General features: G+C 42.6%; 1 protein-coding gene across 2 annotated transcripts in view; it reads right to left on the bottom strand.

Annotated features, from left to right (window-relative positions):
- MRAP2 (melanocortin 2 receptor accessory protein 2) overlaps positions 1–23,959 on the bottom strand; it is a 54,779-nt gene extending 30,820 nt beyond the window's left edge. The window contains exons 1-2 of one of the 2 annotated variants that reach the window (XM_045498929.1): positions 23,737–23,959; positions 420–553 (exon numbers count right to left, since the gene is read on the bottom strand). In XM_045498929.1, coding sequence (XP_045354885.1) covers positions 420–546 — 127 coding nt within the window. In that variant the 5' untranslated portion in view covers positions 547–553; positions 23,737–23,959. Of the gene's footprint in view, positions 1–419; positions 554–23,736 lie in introns of those variants that run through there. The other variant, XM_045498930.1, reaches the window with a different exon arrangement.
- Between the last annotated feature and the right edge of the window lie 385 nt (positions 23,960–24,344).

Here is a 24,344-nt window from a genome sequence, read left to right as displayed (position 1 = left end):
AGGGGTTTCGGGAGTGGGGGGGGATGGTCTAAATGCATAAGGGGCATTAAGGAATCTACTCCTGAAATTATTGTTGCACCATATGCTAACTAACTTGGATGTAAATTAAACAATAAATAAAATAAAATAAAATAAAATAAAATAAAAATAAAATAAAATATAAAATAAAATAGAATAGAATAGAATCTCAGTTTGAGAATGACACTGATTCATGTTCCTCCATTAAGGGAATCTTTCAAGTTCTTTGTCCCTCATGTAATACCATCTCTGAGCAACCAGGCTGTTTGGAAAGGGGTGCTTTCTGGGGTTTGGGGGAACAGAGTTGTGTAAAAAGAATGTTCAGGAAAATTCATCACTGGGAATTTCACAAGTTAAGACAAATACATTATGTTTACAATGGGGAATTATATAAGACTTACATTTATGAGCCTTCAGTCCTTCAAAGGAAACTGGTCCAATCTCATAATATTCATATTCCCAGGTGTAATCAGAATTAGATGCAGATTGCTGGGATGTTCTGTTAGAAATTAACCTCTGGGCAGACATCTCTACCCTGCAAAAATGGAGAAAGGCAAGTGTAGAACCTGTTAATTCATCCTCAACTGCACAGTTACTCTCATTGCTCTTGACCTACATTCAAAAGTTCAGAAGGGTAAGGCCTCAGGGAGGTCCCATCCATGAGGTCAGGGAGAGGTCCTTACTGGCTGCCTATACTTCATACCAAATAGCCATTGTTTCCTTTTATCTCTACTAGATTGGAATGTATTTGAAATCAGACACCATGTCTTCTGTTGTCTCCCAGAACTTAACTCAATGCCTGGCACACAACCAACTTTCAATAACTGATAATTTTTTTTAATGTTTATTTATTTTTGAGACAGAGAGAGACAGAGCATGAACGGGGGAGGGTCTGTGAGAGGGAGACACAGAATCTGAAACAGGCTCCAGGCTCTGAGCTGTCAGCACAGAGCCCGACAAGGGGCTCGAACTCACGGACCGCGAGATCATGACCTGAGCCGAAGTCGGCCGCTCAAACGACTGAGCCACCCAGGCGCCCCTTTCAATAACTGATAAAAGAAGGAAGAGAAGGAAGGAGACAGTAAACCAAAGTCTCCAAGCTTACAACTTCAGCCCCATCACCTACCTACACCTACATGAGTACATAAAGAACCTACAGAGAATAAATAAAATCAGTACCAGAAGTGAACTAGCACAGTATACATATACTGAGCACCTGCTATGCAAAAATAAAGACAAGCAACTGCTGTCTAATGAAATTGGGGATGGGGGAGGGGAGAAAAGAGAAGTGGTCAACCAAAAGTCCCATAATGGGAAAAGATCCTCAGTGGAAGCCCGAATCTTGCCTACTGCTTACTCCTGAAATTTGTCCTGTCCTCAGGATGTCCTGAGTGTCTTTGTGATGATTTTAGATTTAAAAACTCTGACTTCACTGAGACAATAAGTTGCACTGTGCAGCATGGATGCCAAAGTTGACAAGTCAACAGAGCCGGCATTCAATACTGAGCACCTACTGTGTACAAGACAGTACTCATTATGGGATGGGAGGAGATGCTTGAGATACAGACCCAGATCCCACAGACCTTGCTTTATATTGAAGAAATAATACAAAGTGACAAATAGCAGTAATATAAGGGAAAATTTGAATGAAAGATCAGCCAAAACTAAGATTCACTGAGAAGTTATAACCACAGGGTCTCACCCCCAAGATCTTTCTGATGTTCCCCTTCTCCTACCCACCTTGGGTCAATATCACCCACTGCTGCCTCTAGGACACAACCCCCAGAGAAGCTGAGGCAAAATCACCACCACCCCTCTGCCCCAAGGCATGAGTCTCATCTTTCCCTTTTCCTTTCTTCCTCATTCCCCGGTCCTGGACCCCATAGAAATAGACTCTCACCCCTCAGCATCATATTGTTCAAAGGATGGTGTGCTCTGATCCAGAGATACATGCCAGTATCAGAACTGAGTGCCCAGTCAAACAAATCATTCTTTCAAAGGCAGATGAGAATGTACCATTTCTCATTTGGGAAAGAAAGCTACACAAATTTTAAGAAAAGCTGACCTTTAAGTAAGTATTCAGTAACCTTTCTAGCACCAGCACAAAAATAACATAAAACCATTACCACAGTATTATCTTTGGTCTTTGTATCGTTTGAACAAGAGATTACTTCTCTCAATAAATTTCCTCAGGAAATGAAAATTAGCAACTCAAACATAAGAAACACTATCCTCACTTATGAGTACTTCTTCCAGAGGAAAAGAATTGTGTGAGAGAGCAGCTCTTCAGTCGTAGGGTTCAGAGATAAATGGTAGATCGGATAAACATCATGTCCATTTCAGAATGTAGAGAGGGGCTCCCGGATGGCTCAGTCGGTTGAGGGTCCAACTTCAGCTCAGGTCATGATCTCACAGCTTGTGAGTTCCAGCCCCACGTCAGGCTCTGTGCTGACAGCTCAGAGCCTGGACCCTGCTTCGGATTCTGTGTCCCCCTCTCTCTCTGCCCCTAACCCACTTGCATTCTGTCTCTGTCTTTCTCAAAAATAAACAAACATTTAAAAAAAAATAAAAAAAAAAATAATGTGGAGAATTTCACACCATGCAGGAAATGACACTAGATTTGAAGCTGGGAGACCTGGGTCTTCATATCTGCTCCACCACCAATCCATATGTTGCCCGGAAATGGTTCTGGCTACAGTCAAGAAGACACCATCATCACCCACCTGGTTCCCTTCTTGAGCTGCCTAACTGGTTTTTCTGCTTCTACTCTTACTGACCCTTTGTGATCTACTCTTCACTTATCAGCCAGTAATCTTTGTAAAAAAACAAATTGCCCCTGTCACTCCTTTGCTTAATACTTTTAATGGCTTCCCATTGCTCTAAGGACAAAGCCCCAAATCCTTGAAAGTTCCTACAAGGTCATGACTTGGGTCTTGGTGTCCTCTTATCTTGCCTCATACCCTACCAAACTGCGCTTGTATTTCCTGCAGTTCCTCAAAGACTTCATGCTCTCTGTCCCTGCACACGTGCTATTCCATCTGGTAAGAATAGGGGCGCCTGGGTGGCGCAGTCGGTTAAGCGTCCGACTTCAGCCAGGTCACGATCTCGCGGTCCGTGAGTTCGAGCCCCGCGTCAGGCTCTGGGCTGATGGCTCAGAGCCTGGAGCCTGTTTCCGATTCTGTGTCTTCCTCTCTCCCTCTCTCGCTGCTCCTCCCCCGTTCATGCTCTGCCTCTCTCTGTCCCCAAAATAAATAAACATTGAAAAAAATAATTAAAAAAAAAAAAAAAAAAAGAATGTGCTTCCTACCAGCCCATCCTAACTCATTCCTCCTTCCCTCCCTGCAAACTCTCATCTACACTGGAGTCAGCAAATCTGGCCCACCAACTGTTTTTGTACAGCCTCCAACTGAAGAATGTTTTTATATTTTTTAATGGTTGAAAATAATTTTCAAATAATATTTTGTGATGTAAGAAAATTCAAATTCAAATATCAGAGTCCCTAAATAAAGTTTTACTGGAACACAGCAGCCATCCTTGTTGGGTTTTATATTTTTTTAATGGTTTCTCTAGCATTACAACAGCAGAGCTGAGTAGTGGCAACAGACATAGCATGGCCCAAAAAGCCTAAAATATTTACTTTCTGCTATTTTATAGAAAAAGTTTTCTAACCCTCCTTTATAGCAATGGGGGAAAAAAAGATCTAAGCTTCAATTTTCCCATCAGGAATATGATGATGATAACAGTACCTACTGCATGCAGTTGCTGTAAAGATTATGATGAGGGAGCATGAGGCAGACGGAGGAGAAAAGCACAGGGTAACATTCCCCCCACCCCCCCCCCCCACACACACCCCAGGTAGAATACGTGTGATATTCCTTGGACACTCCTGGCTACCCAAGAACAAAGGAAAGGGGTATAAGTGCTTACCATGGTAATATGGGAAACTAAGGCAAATGAAAAATTAAATTCCCTTACTGCCTACAGTCCATTGATAAACCCTGGAGACTGGCAGAGTGACCACCCTCGAGGAGCTCAGGTGCCTCAAGGATGACACTTTGCCAGGGGTAAAAGAGAACCTTAGTTTAACATCCCAAACTCCAGGATCCTGTAAGCCAGCTTCCTTTATCTCAACTGCTCCCAAGATATATGCTGGCAAACATAACCCAAGCTTATGCACCACCCCCCATCTACATCTGAAGGGTCTCAGGACTGAGGTTTCATTAAATGGTAATAAATGGTGTTTCCTTAGCAACCGCTAGCCCTTCAATGTCCTGGAAACCTTGCTTCCAAAAATTCCTTAGAGACTTACTCTATCCCTGACCCTCTCCCAACCTGAGGGTATATAATGTGTTACCCAACAGGACCCCAGTACAGCTCTTCCTGTCCATGGGTCCTGTCCCCATGCTTTAATAAAGTCACATTTTTGCAACAAAGACGTCTTCAAGAATTCTTTCTTGGTCATCAGCTCCAGACCCCATGAACCCCCATCCGCCCAAAACTTCATCAGATTACATGTGATGTTGCATGAAGTATGGGTAGCCAGGACCCAGTTAAGATCAATACATAGCAGCCGGCACTATTATTATAAGCTAAGAAGTGCAAGTCTGAGATAGAAAAGCTAGACTTCTTCTTCAAGCATCACCAACTCCCCTGTCAGCCAATTCTTATCCAATTCACTATGTGGTTCATTGATCTGTGTGCCCTATGCAAATGAACACAATTATAATAAAAATAACTCAAAAGGCATTCATTTAGATGCTTTAAAAGTTTTTTTTTTTTAATTTTTTTTTCAACGTTTATTTATTTTGGGACAGAGAGAGACAGAACATGAACGGGGGAGGGGCAGAGAGAGAGGGAGACACAGAATCGGAAACAGGCTCCAGGCTCTGAGCCATCAGCCCAGAGCCCGACGCGGGGCTTGAACTCACGGACCGCGAGATCGTGACCTGGCTGAAGTCAGACGCTTAACCGACTGCGCCACCCAGGCGCCCCTGCTTTAAAAGTTTTAATGAGAAATAGGGACATCATGGGATTCACGCTAGTCCATCAAGTCAAAAATATGGTAACAACCTCTCCAATTTTTTAAGCAAAATAGTATGAAGTCTGGTTTAATCATCTCATTTTTATTGGAAATCAGGCATTATAGCCAATGTATTAAGCAGAGCAAAGAAAGGCAGTAGGCTTCATCTAGTGTCAAAATGGATAACAGAAAAATAGCAAAAGTACATAAAACAATGAAGGAAATAAAAGTGAGTGTTTTCCATCCTCTGTGTCAGCTGCTGTCCCCACCTGCACAGCAGTGACCCCCATCTGTGGCTACCCAGGCCCACAGGCCCAGCAGGTCTCCCTGCTACTCTCTCAAGTCAGAAAGAAGAATTACCACCACCCTCACAGGGCTGGCCAGGAACTAGCAAACAGGCTATATCTGTACAAAAAGGCAGATATCTAGAAATCTCAAGCCCTTACCCACCACAGAGAAAGTGTTTTCCCATTCCTTCTTTTCTCTCCCTTACACTATTCCTGTTCATCTAAAAGAACCATTTAGGGATGGATAGAGACCAAAGCGTAATGAAAGTCACATGTGCAAAGATCCTGAAAGAGGAAAGGCCGTCCTTTAAGAGAGGAGTAGAGCGCTGAAAGACACCTGGAGACAAGAAGGAATGAAAAGCAGAGCCAGCCTATCAGAGGTTCTCCAGGGAAGCAGAAAGACAAGCCGGACAACCTCTCCCAGAGCATCCACCATTTTAGGCTTTAGATAAAAGGGGGCAGGGGTGAGGCTTCTGTTTTCATGAGCTATTTCATCTTGGTTCTTAAACCCCACAGTTAGATTTGGAGGACCGTGTCTCTGGCCTCTCCTCTCAAGCAGTCACCAAGCACCCTTAAAAAAGCTCAGAAGGCAACATTTTTCATCCACATCCCAAATTAATCAGCCTGGGCCACCAAACCCCCAAGGACATGAACGAAACAGAAGACTGCAGTCTGGCAGTATTTTGTATAATGTCCATTTTCAAAGCCTGGGGTTGCTTATCTGAGCTTTGCAGAAACACGAGCTGGCACCGTTTCCCCATTTGGGAAATGCCAGCATGTCAGCCTCCAGAGTCTGATATTTTCACATGGTGAGGAACCCGGTGTCTGGGCCCTAACACCCCGAGTGGGAGACAGCACCGCGGCGAGCTCACAGGGGAGCTGACAAGCAGGCAGCTGCTGTCTCGGGAACACAGCAAACACAGCTGCCTTCGGTGCCTCTGCTGCTCCTGACAACCCCCTCCCCAAATTCCCTGAATGTCAGATTTCTTCATAATATTAGCATCACCAGAAACAACTTCTTGAGAGGAAATGAATCCTAAGTGAGCTTCCTGGGGCAGCAGGGAGACCCATTGCTCTTTTGAGCAGCTGAAAGCACTCCTGCCAATAACAGCAACCGTGACGAATTGTGAGGGCACCTCAAAGCCACACCTGAAAAGGAAGTTACCTTTTCCAGGTGCACACGTGGTAGTTTAGGCCAATTCATAGCATTGGAGGAGGGAGAAATATCTCAAACCCAAACACAGACAGAATGATTAGCAGGCGTCAGACACCCTCACGGCCGTGTCAACATCACCCCTTCTCCCATACACATTCCCAACACTTTCATCCCTTCTTCCAATTATCTCATCTTTCCTCCTCCAACCCAGCTTTGCACACCACTCCTGGGCACACTCTGTCCTTCGTAAAGACAGGTCAAGCAATTCTCTCCACCTCTTTCAAATTGGGAAGATGCATGTGGACGTGGACCTTTCCATGGAGTGAATAAAGGCTCTTCATCGATACCTTTGCAGGGCCATGATGGGTTCACATGCCCATGGGGGCTGTTTCCTTGAAGTTGGACCTTGATTTCCATATTAAGGTGTAAACATCAACAGATGTGTTTTCCAAGTGACCACCAACTCAGCCACAGGACTGGAACATTAAGGAAAGATCCAAAAGATGCTTATAAACCCTAAAAAATGAGCGTGCATGTGCACGCACACACACACACACACACACACAGACACACACACACACACACACACACACACACACACACACCTGACAGCATGGCCAGAAAGTCACTCCAAGAAGCTGCTGGCCAATGTCACAGATCCAAAGCCCCACAGTAACCAGCATGTGTGGAGGAAGACCTAACAACCCATTCAGATCTGAGATCAAAATTCCCAACTGCAGCCACACTATCTTCTTTCCCGTCAACCCCCAAACTCCAGTAGTGGGCATGTCACCCAGGATGCCAATCTCCATTCAGGTCTGGGCCATAAATTTCTAATTAGTTATGTGTTCTTATCTCTTTCTTCCTTCTATTCCTAGGAACAACCGTCCCCAGCGAAACACAGAGAAGTCACTCTCTTCACCCATCACCCCTTCTCTCTCCAAGCAAAGGCATTTGAGAAACCAAAGGTAAAGCCTGGGTAGGCCAATTCTGGTGGCTGGGGAGCCTAAGGTCGGAACTTCCGAATCACAGCTTTAGAAGCTGAATTCCCTTATTGCACAGAGATGTGACTAGGCCCCCAGGTCAAGACTAATGGTGCACCCACCTTGCCCACACCTGAGTGGGTAGGACCACACAGAGATCAGATGAGAGTCTACAAAGTTATGAGTCAGGCTCATGATAGACCAGAGTCCCTGGGTATTCCTAAAGCACTTCTAAAAGCAACATATCCCAGCAAGAAATTATGCCCTAACTTCCAAAATCAGAGTCTCTGTAGTGTCCTCCCAGGACAGTGCTTTAAAAAAATGCAGACATGGTCTTGTTCTCCAGTTTACTTTTCCTTTTTATATATTCTGTGTGACCCACTACCTTCTACTTGTACTCATCACTTTAAATCTCAAGTTTGCAGATTTCTTTTCTGTGAATCCATTTTAAGTAAGCAACTTCTTTCACATGCTGTGGATTTTTATTTCTTCCAATTAAAGAGATCTTGCTTCTGGGACCTTGAAGTATTCTCTTCCTACTATCTTTTGACTTGAGTGTGCATCTTACTTTTGAAGTCTGAATCTAGCCACTCAGTTCAGCCTAGAGATATCACACACACACACACACACACACACACACACACACACGCGCGCGCGCGCGCGCACATGCACACACCTCTTTCCTTCTGAAATGGATATATTCCCAAATTTCTCTACATTATCAAGTTTTATGCAGTTCTTGGGTATTTCCTAGAAAGTACTCAGCTACCCATCAGACCTCAAAAATGTGGTGACTGACAGCTGGCAGAGAAATTCTGGGTGCATCTTCTTCCTGTCTATCCCCATGTCTCTGCTGCACAGCAGTAACTTGTTTCCAGGAGCAAAACATGGAGCAGGTTTCTCACGCCTGGGGTCTACCTCGGTCTTAAAATCAGAATCAATGCCAATAGAAGAACAACTTCCAAAACCAGAAACAGGACTTAAGATTTTGTGCAGATAAACTTCAGCCAACACCTGAAATGGAGAGATGCTTCATTAACAAGTGGGCATCCCTTTTCCACCAGCTGGTGCCTCAGAGAGGACAGTGGTTTGGATTCCTAAATCCACCTCCTCCCCTTAATGCTCTGGGAAGCCACATAGTAGTAAATAGACTAGAAAGTAATTTTTAAAGTTAGCATTTCCTGACTCTGTCAGTCTCCCTAGTTCAATCCAGCAAATGCTTACTGCATGACTACTGGGTACCAGGACACAATGACTATCCCCGAGCCCTTTGGAGAATCTTTGGAGATGGTAATAGATCTTTGCATTGCACCACAGCACAGACTAAGATAGGACTGCATGGACCAGTCCCCCAGTGCCCTCCTCTTCCCTCTTGTCTCTTTTCCATAAGCACCAACAGGGCAGGGCCTCCTCCGCTTTGCTCACTGTTGAATTTCCAGCAACCCACACAAGGCCTCGCTCATAGCAGAAATGCAATACTTGTTGAATTAGTTTCTCCTACGGTGGAGACGCCCCCAAATTATCTTTCATTCTCTTAGTCAACCCTGAACTTGAGAGCAGAGTTCTCCCATCCTAACAGAGGACATCGAGAAGAGAAACATACCCACACAGGGGAAAACACACTCCAGAGAGAAGCCATGAAGCCTCCATCTGGAGAGGATTTCCAGAGAAGAGACGAGTCATAGCTCTGAGGTAGGTGTGGGGGCGGCAGGCACACTGCTCCCAGCAACCGGGCTTCAGCCCCAGCTCTGAAGATTTAGGAAGCTAGGTTTTCACAATCCTCCAGGGCTGAGAAAGGTAATAAACTGGGACACACTAACCAAGTGGAGGAGAATGATTTATAACCATGGCATCAATTCGGTGAATTACAATAAGGAATAAAATGGCCAAGCAGACCAGAGAACATGCTTTACGTGGTCTGGGAAACAAACTTTAAGACCCAAAGATTAACTGATACTGTGGAATAGAGCAAAGGAGTTATGTAACATAATAAAACAGGGCTCTACTCTACCCCACTACACAAGTGCCAGGATGCCGTGCTATTTGTTCTATATCCCAACACGGACGTCCTACTGTAGCCACAAATGAGGCCACTCCCATGGTGGGCTTGGGTCCCCACCACAGAAATGCCATACGTTTAACTCCTACCTCTTTCTGGACTTCACTTTCCTTGGTCTGGACTTCAAGAAATTCTAGGCATATTGAACAAAACAGTGGAATCCCAAGTTGACCACTCTGTTATAGTTAAGGTTTTCTGGGTCCCCAATACTATTTTTGCTCTATTCCTAAGCCTTCAGAAAAAGTATGTTTTTTATTTGTTATTTGTGTTTTTTTTTTAAGTTTATTTATTTTTGAGAGAGAGAGAGAGAGAGAGAGAGAGAGCAAGAGCAGGGGAGGGGCGGAGAGAGAGAGAGACAGAGAGAGTCCCAAGCAGGCTCTGTACTGTCAGCATGGAGCCCAAAGCGGGGCTCGAACTCACTAACCATGAGATCGTGATGTGAGCCAAAACCAAGAGTCTGACACTTAACCGACTGAGCCACCCAGGTGCTCCCAGAAAAAGTATGTTTAAAAGTACTAGAGTCAAATCAAAACACCAACTATCACAAGGCAGCATTTCACAATGAGTTTTCGCTTCACACCCATTAGGATAGCTGTTATAAAACAAAAACAGAAACAAAACCAGAAAATAACCAGTGTTAGCAAGGATAGAGAGAAACGGGAACACTTGTGCGTTGCTGACGGAAAGGTAAAATGGTGCCGCTGCTAGCTCCTCAAAAATTTAAACATGGAATACTTTATAATCCCTCAATTTCAGCTCTGGAATTATACCCCAAAGAGTCAAAAGCAGAGACTCCAACAGCTATTTGTACACCAGTGTCCTCAACAGCATTATTCACAGCAACTATAAGCGGGGGCAGTACAAATGCAGACTGGCAGTTGAATGAATAAACAAGACACAGTATATCCATGCAATGGGTATTATTCAGCCTTAAAAAGAAATTCTGACATATGCGACAACATGGATGAGCCTTGAAGACATTATGCTAATGAAATAAGCCAGACACATGAGGACAAATACTGCAGGATTCCCTTTACTCGAGGAACCTAGAGTACTCAATTCACAGAGGCGGAAAGTAGAATGGTGGTTGCTGAGGTCTGGGAGAAGCAGGAATGGGAAGTTATCATTTAGTGGATACAGAGTTTCAGTTTGGGATGATGAAAACGTTCCGGAGGCAGATAGTGGTGATGGTTGCACAACAATGTGAATTTTATGTTATACATATTTTGCCAAAACTTTTAAAAGTTCTAAAAAATTTTTCTAATAAGAAAATAATAAAAATCAGCACTTCCCAACCAATGTCCTTGGGGAAAGTGTAACTGAGAGCTCCTGAAGCAAAAGACCACCCCGGGGGACATCCAGGCATCCCTCCTGGTGTGGGTCCTTCTGCTATGGCCAGCTTTCAAGGATTCAGCTTTGTTCTTCTCCAGAGCCCTTGTGGTGAGTCCTTTCCACGTAAAAGGAATATTCTATCCAGGATGTGAGGAATCTTCCTCCTGCATACCAGAGAGAGCCGTGGGCAGTGGGGAAAATACTGGTGCAGCCCTGGCTCAGGTCCCCTTACCTCCACCAGTCCTGGAGACACACTGATTGCTTCACAAGCTCTCCTTTTGACCAGCTTCACCTTCTGTTGTCCCTGTCATTAGCCAACCTCATTTCAGCAGAAGTCCATTACAAGTTACTATTCCCAAGCTTCCAGAGCCTTCTAGTGGATTGCATTTAAAGTCACAAAGAGGAAACACCATAATCTTCTAAAACAGGCTCCAGTCTCTGCGGAATGTTTTCTGGAGACCAGCTAGAATTTATGGATCTGCAAGGCAGGACTGCCAATATTTTTATTTTGCCAAATAAGGACATTTTTTGAAAACGACTATTATTAATAATTATCATCCCATAAGCAAAAAGTCATTTTAAGCACCTTCCAAGTGACAAAGAGATAATCTCACAGTAAAGGCAGTCCTCTGCAAGAAAGGAAAGCTGACAGTGACATCAACATGTTCATAGGAGGCAGATACTTTTACGTGGGTCTGCATTACACTGCCTCGGTCCGTTGCATTCGCCTGAAAGCTGCCCGAAATGGCTTAGACATCCATCCTCTCTGAAAACAAAGGAAAGGACTCAAAGGGATGTGGTGAGATTTTCTTCTACAGAATCTATGATTCTGTAACTTAATAAAATATCAAGTGTTTTCCATTTGCATCACGAACTCAATGATGTGTGTCTATTTGTAAAAATTGTGTGTGTGTACACGTGTGTGTGTGTGTGTGTGTGTGTATACAGTGCAGTATGGATGTAGTACTGTCACAGGCTGAACTGTGTCCCCCTAAAATTTGTATGTTGTAGCCCTAACCACCCCCAAACCTTAGAATGTGGCTACATTTGAAGACAGGGCCTTTACAAAAGGAACGAAGTTAAAATGAGGCCCTTAGGGTGAGCCCTAATCCAATCTGGTGTTCTTACAAAAAGTAATAAGGACACAGGGAGGGATGCCAGGGCCACTTGTGCACATAGGGACAGCGAGAGGATGGCCACCTACAAACCAGAGAGAGAGAGGCCTGGAACACATTCTTCCCTCAGCCCTCAGAGGAAACCAGCCCCTGATGACACCTTGATCTTGGACTTCAAGTCTCCAGAACTGTGAGGAAATAAATTTCAATTGTTTTAGCCCCTCAATCTTTGGTATTTTGTTATGAGAGCCCTAGCAAACTAATACGGTTTTGATTATTTAAACTGTCATAGGGGCGCCTGGGTGGCTGAGTCAGTTAAGCGTCTGACTTCAACTCAGGTCATGATCTCATGGTTCGTGGATTTGAACCCCACATTGGGCTCTGCACTGACAGCTTGGAGTCTGCTTCAGATCCTCTCTTTACCTCTTTCTCTACCCCTCCCCTGCTCTCATGCTGTCTCTCAAAAATAAATAAACGTTAAAAAAACATAAATAAAAATGAAAAATAGATAAATAATAAACTGTCCTAGAAAGCCCATGAAAACTGACTTACTAAACCAACCACTTTTACTGTAACTAAACAACAAAAAATTTCTGGAAAGAAAACCCTTTTTGAAATGTCATTAACCTACCCCACTATATGCCATCTTCAACAATTTGTGACGTTCTCATCAACATGTCCTTCAAGAAGAACATGTTAAAATGAGTATGGGTCCATTCAGCCCAATGAGGATATTTTAAACACTATGAGTTCCACTATGAAAGATTTTGTGGGGTTTCAAAAGTCAAGGCCTATGCCCTGAAAGAATTCAGGCTTCTATTTGAAACCAAACTCTCCTCTGTTAAATATCACCCCTTCAAATACACACACAGAGACGTTAAGGTGCAATGCAAAAGCCTGATGACACAGGCAGACAATACGTGAATGGGATTATCATGTAAGAGAGGCTCATTACAGCAAGGGGCCAGGTGGGGGAGGGCTCAAAGACAGTCCTCTGAGCTTTGCCTAGTCTATTCCACCTGCCAGCCTGGACTTCCATCTACCCCCTACTCTGGATTCCTGCCAACCTTTGAGAATAATGCTCAGTCTCCCCCACCAGAGTCCTGCCCAAGCCCATGAGGATTGTCTCCCTTCATTCAAATCCTGTCATGTGGATTACCTGACTCTCTCACTTTAATAATGAGTATATAAGTCAGATTCCCTCAGGATCAGACTTTGCCTCTCCCTGAACTCTCATGCTGATTTATAGAGTTGTTACTATAAAACATCATGGCCAGGTGAATTACCATTTTAACAATACTAGGGAAACAACCACCCTTTCCATTTTAATTAGTGGAGTTTGTGAAACATTCGCCATAATAGGGCTAAGGAGACTGAGACTGGCCATATCTTAAATCACTTTGAGGACGATCTGGCAAACGAGCCTACTTTGTATTTACTGCTCATGCTATCTGTCTCCAAACAGCACACACTGTTCTTTACAGCCCTGAGCTGAATCATTCTTTTGACAAATAAGCCAAAAGGAGAAGGACCAGGTATTCCAATCTCTGTTCCACGGAAAAGGAAATTTAAACCAAAGCAGTGGTTTATTTAAGAGCTCCAGACCGAACCATAGGAAGGTTACACTTTCTCATGATCATCATATTCTCCTTTGTCTGGGATTCTTAAACTAAGGTGTATGTCTTTGTCTTTTCTAGTTTTTCCACCTACCGTACCCACTGCCAACCTAGTACAGTCCCTAATTACAAGCAGACAGAGTCTGGCAGAGCAAGGCCAGCCAGGCTCCAGGCTCCCCCGGGCCTTCTCAACTGCAAGGAAGGACTGGCCAGAAGACAGCCAGACAGAGCCTTGCACAGCAAGAGTCAGAAATGCCAGTTCCTTGCTCTGCCTGCCGAGGACTGGGGATATCAGCCCCCCAAGTCTCAGGACATACCTGGCTCATCCTCCCGGTTCAATGTTCCTACATCCAAGTCTGGAGTACATGTAAGTAACATCAAGCAAACAGACCGTTACTCTTTACTGTTTCAACCTAAGCATATATAATCCATACTCTGAGCTGGTGCAGCTGTGGGACCTGATCAAATGTCAATCCTATTTTTCTCTTCCAGTGCCCCTTAAAATGCATTCAAAAGAATGCATTTAAAAGACTTAGAAGGTTATATTTTCAAATTAAATAAGTACAGATATGTTATAGAGTAAACTGCAAATATCAAATGAATGTTCAAGAGAAATACATATTTGCTTCTGGTGGCCTTGGCCTATGCTTCAGACTCCCAGAAACATGGGTTAACTATCCTCTCCTACTGAGGTAATTTAATGGAGACTTTAGAGGAGCACTGGTTGGAATATATGTTGGTTTACATGATACAGCATCCCGATCTTCAGATTCACCTGTTGCTTTGTTTTTTTCTTTTTTCTTCCCACAAGAGAATTATACTGGGGGGGGGGGTATCTACACAAATATTCATAGAAATACAGGTGCTGTTTACACCCACATATCCTCACTTATCTCTAATTTTTCTTTCTTGATCAACTAGGCAACTGTAAAGCTGACCTGTAGGAAGCAGCCCCCTCAGCCTGCCCCACCTCTGCCTTTAATTGTTGTTTTTGCTGTTACCAAGGACATGAAGAAAACAAAGGCACCTTTGAGGAGAGTGATTATTTGAAGCTTATAAATTATTTTCACTTGAAGGGTTACAAAATTTACTAATGTTCTCCAGTCAGGTGAAAATCGCATAGATCTTGGTAACAGAGGCACAAGCAAGAATTCAACTCAGACTTTAACCAAAATCCATAATTTTAGTATTTCATAAAAAGATGCTCAACTTCTGGTTTTTTACTTCACATCTCAGCAACACCATAATGGATTGAAGAATCATGTTTGCAAGGAAGGAGAAGCAAAAATGCATACTTTCCCCTCTTTCTAATAGGACTAAGCAATTCTTATTCTCTAGTCAAGAAGAAAAATCACTTTGCACCCTGACATAAGCTAAAAACAACATGACCATCCTGTCTGAAAGTTGGTCCCCCAGATAACAAAACCTTGAACATGTCCCATAAGCCTGGGCTCCCTAAGGGAAACCATTTTTTTCTCCTGATTGTTTGTTATGGGTGTCTGAAGATAAGTCATAACTTTGGGGAATACAGTAATCATGTGCGAAAGTTGCTTTCAACCATGAACAAAAGACTAATGGACACTTGAGAACTCTGAAAATCTTATGGGGTATTTTCTTTCAAGTATTCATTGTATTTTTATTTGATGAGTCAATCTTCTGAAGCCTAACACCCCTGCACTCTGGGCAAGTAAATATTTTCTTTCCTTTTCTAAACGCTCCTACCTCCAAGTCTGGAGTTCATGTAACATCAAGTGAATAGACCGTTACTCTTTACTGTTTCGACCTAAGCATATATAATCCATACTCTGAGCTGGTGCAGCTGTGGGACCTGATCAAACGTCAATTTTATTTTTCTTTTCTGTTGCCCCTTAAAATGCATTCAGTGGATTCATCCTCCCTGTCTTCAGATGAACACTTGAGTAGATCCTTGGGTAGACCTTTCTGCTCAAGCAACCACTTCAAAGTCCCAAAAGAATTCAAGTTTTCAGTCTGGAAATAAAAGAAACTCCAACCTGGTTATAACATTAAATCTCCTTCCCTATGCCAGCTAGGTCCCGCTGCCCGCTAGTCTCTGCAGGGATTGGGGGAATGTTGATCTCTTTTCTTATTCTCCACTTTATGTGCAACTGCTGGTCAGTTTATCACCCCGCCAAAATCAAAGTAGGGGCTGGGACTATATGGCCCCTCTGTTTATGGGTACTTTAATGATACTCACTTTCCTTCAGCTGACTGCTCACTCTTCCTTAGTCTCTGGATTTCTGGAAACTCTAGCTGCTGGGGTGCCCTCCCTCCTGGGCTGAATTTAGAGTGGCTCCAGGTCAGCCCTCTTTCCTACATGGTCCCACTTGGTCCCACAGGAAGGTCTATGATATCTTTTGCCCTAACAAACTCTGCGAAGTCAGGTGATCCTACTGCCCAGGCCACCACATGAGCCCCAAATGCAAGAAACACCTGTACAGTTCAACTAGTGTTTCTTCAAAAGTCCCCCTTGCTGGATTTGGGATGAAGGAAATGATCTTTCTGAATAAATCTCTTTAATAAAGCCTCCTCTCATAATCCTCATATTCTTGAAGCAGCCAGTGGGGTGTGTTATGCAAAAGTTCTCAAATATATACACTAAAATTTCTACTTGGTGGTCTAGCACTGTCTTTTGGAATTTCACATAATTTGAATGTGTGGCTCAGTCAAAACTTTACTTGAGTACCCTACTTACATACCCATACATACAAATGCATAGACTATAATTTCTAATTATTTTTAAAGTTTATTTACTTTTATGTATCTACTAAAGTTGAGGAATTTGAGCATTGAAAGGGGAAGAGACATGGAAGTCAATACTCTCTCACTGGGGGGGAATACTCTCTCAGTCCTGACAGAAAATCACCTAAAATTGGCTTGATCTGATACTGGGAACAAACCTACTTCCTCTTCTCCAGATATCTGAGGACTGGTCTCACAACTGGCCAAGGCTCCTCTCTGCCAGGCTACATACTTATTGTTCCTCACATGGCCTAGTCTTCAGATCCTCATCATCTAGGTCACTTTGCTCTGGATGCTGCAAAGTTAGTTTCTGTCTTCCATTAAGGGGCCACCAGAAGGGGATGCTGTGTGGAGGGAGCCTAGGCTCCCATGATCCAGTCATCACAGGTTTGAGGTAGGTGGTAGTAGTTAAGGGCCCAGGTTCTAATCCCAGCTCTACTGTTTACTGGCTATGTAATCTTAAACAAATTATTTAATCTTTCTGTGCTTCAGCCTTCTCATCTGTTACCGGAGAATGGTGATAATTATATTCCCTACTTCATGAAGTTGTTACAGGGATTGAGATAAAATTGTGAAACACTCATAATTATGCCTGGCACATAATAAGCTCCACACAAATGTCTGTTTTAAAAAAAAAAAAAGACCTGTCATTGTCATTGCAACCCAAGTTTGCGACTGAGTAGCTACTTCACATTATGGTCCTTTCAGGGCTTGGTGAGCCACTGAAATCTTTGGGTTTTTTTTTCTCTTACGTGAATTATGAATTGCTTCTCACTGGGGTCACTCCATCTTTTACTTTTTAAATTGACTGTGAACCTAAATGCAGGACTAGGTCTTCAGCCTTCTAGTATTATTATCTCTTGTCCAGATATAAAATGTGTGTCATGGAGTATCCTGCCAGATTTGTACTTGCCACATCTCTGATAAATTTCTCCTCTATGTCTTTCTCCTGATAATTAATACCAAGGAGGTGCAGGGACAGGGAGAGAGCCTTGTTGTACATCCTCTATTCCCTTACTTTATCCTTAGGGATAGTATGAGACTTTGCAAAATGCTTCTGGAAAGGCAGGACACTCTTTGGGCCATCTGTAATAAGGAGCAGGGACCCATGACTAAATTATTTGTATGTCTCTAGCTTTGGGAAGCCCCATTTGTAAAATGTAAATAGCAACATCCACCTAGCTGTGAGAAGTAAAGGAGATTGTGCCCAAAAGTGGACACTAGGGCACTAGGAAGCAGCTTGCCAAGTCACTGCCATACCAAAAACATTAAAAGGTCAAAAATAAACATTCTCCAGAAGACATAGCATATTGGGCCACAAAATCAGTCTCAACAAATACAAGAAGATCCAAGTCATATCATGTACCTGTTCTGACCACAACACTATGAAACTAGAAGTCAACCACAGAAAAAAATCTAGAAAGACCAGAAAGACATGGAGGTTATATAACATTCTACTAAACAATGAATGAGTCAACCAGGAAATAAAAGAAGAAATAAAAAGATATATGGAAACAAATGAAAATGAACATAATGGTCCAACATATTTGGGCTTCAGCAAAAGTGGTCCTAAGAGGGAAGTATATAGCAATACAGGCCTACCTTATGAGTAAGAAAAATCTCACTTAAAAACCTAACCTTACACCTACAGGAGCTAGAAAATGAACAACAAATGAAGTCTAAAGCCAGCTGAAGGAAGGAAATAATAAAGATTAGAGCAGAAATAAATGATATAGAGACAAAACAAAAACAAAAACAATAGAACATTAGAACAAATCAATTAAACCAGAAACTGGTTCTTTGAAAAAAAATCAACAAAATTGATAAACCTCTATCCAGACTTACCTAGAAAAAGTGAAAAGAACTCAGATAAATAAAATCACAAATTAGAGAGAAGAAATAACATCCAACACCACAGAAATACAAACAATTAGAGGAGAATACTATGAAAACTATATGCCAACAAATTGGACAACCTAGAGGAAATGGACAATTTCCTAAAAGCATATAACTACCAAAACTGAAACAGGAAGAAACAGAAAATTTGAACAGACTGATACCTAGCAAAGAAATCAAATCAGTAATCAAAAAACTCCCAACAACAACAGTCCAGGACCAGATGGCTTTACAGGTGAATTCTACCCAACATTTAAAGAAGAGTTAACACTTATTATTCTCTGGGAATGCAAGCTGGTGCAGCCACTCTGGAAAACAGTATGGAGGTTCCTCAAAAAACTAAAAATAAAACTACCCTACAACCTGGCAATTGCACTACTAGGTATTTATCCGAGGGATACAGGTGTGCTGTTTCGAAGGGACACATGCACCCCCATGTTTATAGCAGCACTATCAACAATAGCCAAAGTATGGAAAGAGCCTGAATGTCCAACAACAGATGAATGGATAAAGAAGATGTGGTATATATATACAATAGAGTATTACTCAGCAGTCAAAAAGAATGAAATCTTGCCATGTGCAACTACGTGGATGGAACTGGAGGGTATTATGCTAAGTGAAATTAGTCAGAGAAAGACAAATAACATATGACTTCACTGACATGAGGACTTTAAGAGACAAAACAGATGAACATAAGGGAAGGGAAACAAAATCAATATAAAAACAGGGAGGGGGACAAAACAGAAGAGACTCATAAATATGGAGAACAAACTGAGGGTTATGGGAGAAATTGTGGGAGGGGGGATGGGCTAAATGGGTAAGGGGCACTAAGGAATCTACTCCTGAAATCATTTTTGTACTATATTCTAACTAATTTGGATGTAAATTTAAAAAAATGAAAAGTAAAACAAGTTTAAATAAATAAATAAATAAATAAATAAATAAAATACTTATTCTTCTCAAACTATTCCATAAAATAGAAAAGGAAGGAAAACCTCCAAAATCATTTTATGAAGTCAACATTACCTTGATGCCAAAACCTGAGAAAGAAAGCACAAAGAGAACTATAGGCCAATCAATATTTCTGATGAACACAAATGCAAAAATCCTCGACAAAATAGTAGCAAACCAAATCCAACAGTACATTAAAAAAATAATTCACCATAATCAACTTGGATTTATTCCTGGGTTGCAAGTGTGGTTCATATTTTCAAATCAATCAATGAGATACATCATATTAATATAAGAAAGGATAAGAACCCTATGGTTATTTCAATAGATGCAGAAAAGCACTTGACAAAGTACAACATCCATTCGTGATAAAAACTCTCAACACAGTAGATTTAGAGGGAGCATACTTCAACATATAGCTAATATCATCTTAAATGGAAGAAAAGTGAGAACTTTTCTTCTATGATCAGGAACAAGACAAGGATGTCCATTTTCTCCACTTTTGTTCAATATAGTACTGGAAGTCCTAACCACAACAATCAGACAACAAAAATAAATAAAAGTCATCTAAATCAGCATGGAAGAAGTAAAATTTTCACTATTTGCAGATGACATGATACTATATAAAGAAAACCTGAAAGACTCCACCAAAAACTGCTAGAACTGATTAATGAATTTAATAAAGTTGCAGGATACAAAATCAATGTACAGAAATCTGTTGCATTTTTATACACTAATAATTAAGTAGCAGAGAAAGAAATTAAGAAAACCATCCCACTTACAACTGCACGAAAACCAATAAGATAGCTAGGAATAAACCTAACCAAAGAGGTGAAAGACCATACTCTGAAAATTATAAAACACTGATGAAATAAATTGAAGATGACGAAATAAGTGAAAAGACATTCCATGCTCATGGATTGGAAGAACCAATATTATTAAAATGCCTATACTGCCCCAAATAATCTATACATTTAATGCAATCCCTATCAAAATACCAACAGCATTTTTCACAGAACTAGAATAAAAATCCTAAAATTGTATGGAACCACAAAAGACCTCGAATAGCCAAAGCAATCTTGAAAAAGAAATACAAAGCTGGAGGCATCATAGTTCTATACTTCAAATTATATTACAAAGCTGTAGTAATCAAAATAGATGATACCGACACAAAAATAGACACACAGATCAATAGAACAGAATAGAAAACCCAGAAATGAACCCACAATTACATGATCAATTAATCTTCAACAAAGCAGAGAAGAATATCCAATGGAAAAAAGACAGTCTCTTCAACAAATGGTGTTGGGAAAACTGGACAGCCACAGGCAAAAGAATGAAACTGGACCATTCTCCTTCACCATATACAAAAATAAACTCAAACTGGATGAAAGACTAACTGTGAGACCTGAAACCATAAAAATCATTGAAGAAATAACAGGCAGGCATTTCTCTGACATCAGCTGTAGCAACTTTTTCTAGATAAGTCTCCTGAGGGAAGGTAAACAAAAGCAAAAATAAACTATTGAGCTATGTCAAATAAAAAGCTTCTGCACAGCAAAAGAATCAACAAAAGTAAAAGGCAACCTACAGAATGGGAGAAGATGTTTGCAAATGACATATCCAATAAAGAATTAGTATCCAAAGTTTATGAAGAACTTATATAACTCAACACCCAAAAAACAAATAATCCAATTTAAAAATGGGCAGACGACATGAATAGACATTTTCCAAAGAAGACACAGATGGCCAACAGACACATGAAAAGATGCTCAACATCACTGATCACCAGGGAAATGCAAATCAAAACTTCAATGAGATATCACCCCACACCTATCAGATGACTAAAATCAACAACACAAAAAAACAAAACAGGCTTTGCCAGGATGTGGGGATAGGGGAGCCCTCTTGTACTATTGGTGGGTATGCAAACTGGTGCAGCCACTCTGGAAAACAGTATGGAGTTTCCTCAAAAAGTTAAAAATAGAACTACCCTACAATCTAGTAATTGCACTACTAGGTGTTTGCTCAATGAACACAAAAACATTAATTCAAAGGGATACATTCACCCTAATGTTTATAGCAGCATTATATACAATAGCCAAATTATAGAGCCCAAGTGTCCATTGACTGATGAATGGATGAATGGATAAAGAAGATGTGGTATATATAAGCAATGGAATATTACTCAGCCATAAAAGAATGAAATCTTGCCATTTGCAATGGCATGGATAGAGCTAGAGAGTATTGTGCCAAGCAAAATAAGTCAATCAGGGAAAGACAAATACCATATAATTTCACTCATGTGTAGAATTTGAGAAAAAAACAAATGAGCAAAGGGGGGAAAAAAGAGAGAGAGAGGCAAATCAAGAAACAAACTCTTAACTGTAGAGAACTGATGGTTACCAGAGGGGAGGCAGGTGGGGGGAATAGGTGAAATAGGTGATGGGGATTAAGGAGGGCACTTGTGATGAGCACGGGGTGTTGTATGGAAGTGTGGAATCATTATACTTTACACCTGAAACTAGTATTACACTGTATGTTAACTATCTGGAATTTAAATAAAAACTCTAAAAAAATAAATAAAAGGTTAAAAATAAGGAATTTATAGAGGAATTCTGATTGGCAAAATATCAGGCCTAGAGAAATGGGGAAGAGGAAAGCTACATTTTCCAGAATGTGCAGATGATACAATTTGCAAAGTGAAACCCCACCATGAGCAGAGTGGGGGTAGCCTAGAAGGATGAAGAGGGACATCCAGGGATAGGTATGGACACCCCTACAGAGGCAGCAGGATGGACAACACAGACCAATACACACACACATTTGATAAAGCAATACTCTCCCTTGCACATACAATGCACTTGATGTTTTCTCTCCCCTGCTATTTAATTTCACGTTTAAAAAAAAATGCTGATGATGGAGCACCTGGGCGGCTCAGCTGGTTAAGCATCCAACTCTTGGTTTTGGCTCAAGTCATTATCTCACATTTCACGGGACTGACTCTGCATCAGGCTCCATGCTGACAGTGCAGAGCCTGCTTAGGATTCTCTCTCTCTCTCTCTCTCTCTCTCTCTCTCTCTCTCTCTCTCTCTCCCAGTCTCTTTCCCTCTCTCTCAAAATAAATAAAATAAACTTTTTTTAAAAATGCTGGTGCAACTCACTACATTCATATCATTACCCTATATGAGTTATAACCCACATTTGAAAAACAACGGGGTATGGCATGCCCCAATCTACAAACAGGTAAGTCTCTAGAAAAGAGAAATCGTTTGACATAAATTGTCTTTGCAAATCCTCTCCTGGGTGGTCTTTAGCTTTCTCCTTTAAAAATTTGTTCTGAAACACTGCCAGGATTCAATGTTTCCCTCTTTTGAAAAGTCTGGTTGGGGTTCTCCTCTCTCAAGCCTGCTTTAGGGCGATGGTGAATGCTTTCACCGCTCTAGGATGCCTGTTTTTTGGCCTTGAGCAGTCCAGCCCAGTCTTGGGTTTCAAGACCTCTTAAAGGGGTCTTATTTCTTTGCTCCCAGAAAGAAACAAACTGGGAGCAACTCTGCCTTCTCCTGCACCTGGAGTTTCCAGGCCTCTACTCCCACTATTAACTGGAGGATTCGGTTGGAAAGCTTGTATCTCAACCTAAGTATTTTTCACGTGCAAACTGGAAATACTATCACTTACCTTTGTGGTTTTCATAAGGATTTATAGATGGAAGTTCCCTTCTCTTCCCTGGAATAGCATTGGCAATTTCTCCCAACCCCCCTTTGCTTTCAGGACACCATTAAATGTTTCCTTATGTCATGAGATTAAATCCAGAGTAATAGCTGGGATTCCTCGAGTCTTCTAAACTGCTTAGGAAACCACAAAGCCTCAAAACAACTTTCTAACGAGGCGATCTTTTGTCTTCCTCAATAAATTATGCGGCAAGGATGGAAAAGGAAGAAAAACGAAACCGGTATTTCCCTCTAATCAGTAAAATGACCTGCGGGCAGGCTCCCTACCGCAAACGAAATGAATTAACTGTCAAGCCAGGGTTGATTCAGAGAATCCTGCCCACCGCAGGGGGCGTGCACCCCGGGCCAGCGGACAGCGCACTTCCTCTGGATGCGTAGGGTCCCCGCGCCCAGAAGGGCTCTCAGCTGTAGGGCACAAAGGTGGCAGGCAGACCAGGGCGTGGAAAGTTTTCTCACGGGCGGGGGAAGGTGTTCCACGGCCTTCCCAGTGGAGCGGAGGAAACCCACCCAAGCCGAAGCCCAAGCCCCGAGCGCCACCGCTCCCAGCCTTTTCGGACGGCCTCCGGCGGGACGCTCACATCAGCGGGCTGCGAGGAAGGTTATAAACTTGGGTGCTCTCCACGGGGTCTCACTCTTCTGCGCACCTCCAAAGCCTCAATTTTCCCCTTCCCACTCCCATCCTCCCAAACATCCCCCAACTAAAGTCCACCCCCAAACCCAACGGAGCCCGACTGCCTGCCTTCTCTCGAGCCTCCCGCACCCAGTGCCTCGGCTCTGCGTGGTCCCGGGCGCCCCGTCCCGCCCGCGGTTACCGGCTGGCGCTCCCCGGCCCGCGGGCGCCGCTCCTCCGAGGTGCGTGAGCTTCGCCACCGCCTCCACCTCCTCCCGCGGCCCCGGGCTTGGCGAGTCGCTCCTGGCGCCGCGGTGCGGCGGGGACGCGCGCTCCCGACCTGCAGGCGAGCTGGCCCGGGGATGCCGAGGCCCAGAGGAGGCGAGCTTTGCCGAACCCTGCCCCTCGCTGTCTGGCTAAGAGCTTTCCGCCAAGAAAGGGAAAAGGGATTCGAGAACTCTTTACCCTCCCCAGCTCTGCAGTGGGTCCCTCAGGCCGATTTTGACTAATGAGCTGAGCAAGGAGAGGGCAGCATGAATGAGATTTATGAGAAATCCTCAGCGTTGGATTCAAGTTCAGTAAGGCCGGGCTCCTCTAGCACGAGCTGCTAGAATTACCTCAATTTCAGTTTCTTCTCTTGCTTCCAGGTACCGGTGCCAACGGACAGTCTAAATGTCCCCCAAACAGGGCCTCAAAAGGATAGGACTGGACCAAGAAAGAGTAGTTTCAAGTTAGCAGAAGTGGCTGTCTCCTACCTTCCAGTAAATCTTTACTGGATTCCTATTCCATGCCAGACGCTGATCTGGGTGC

This window comes from Leopardus geoffroyi, chromosome B2 (genome assembly GCF_018350155.1).
Source record: "Leopardus geoffroyi isolate Oge1 chromosome B2, O.geoffroyi_Oge1_pat1.0, whole genome shotgun sequence".
Lineage (NCBI taxonomy): Eukaryota > Metazoa > Chordata > Mammalia > Carnivora > Felidae > Leopardus > Leopardus geoffroyi.
The sequence above is the reverse complement of the archived record's forward strand: the minus strand, read 5'-3'. Positions and strand labels throughout refer to the sequence as shown.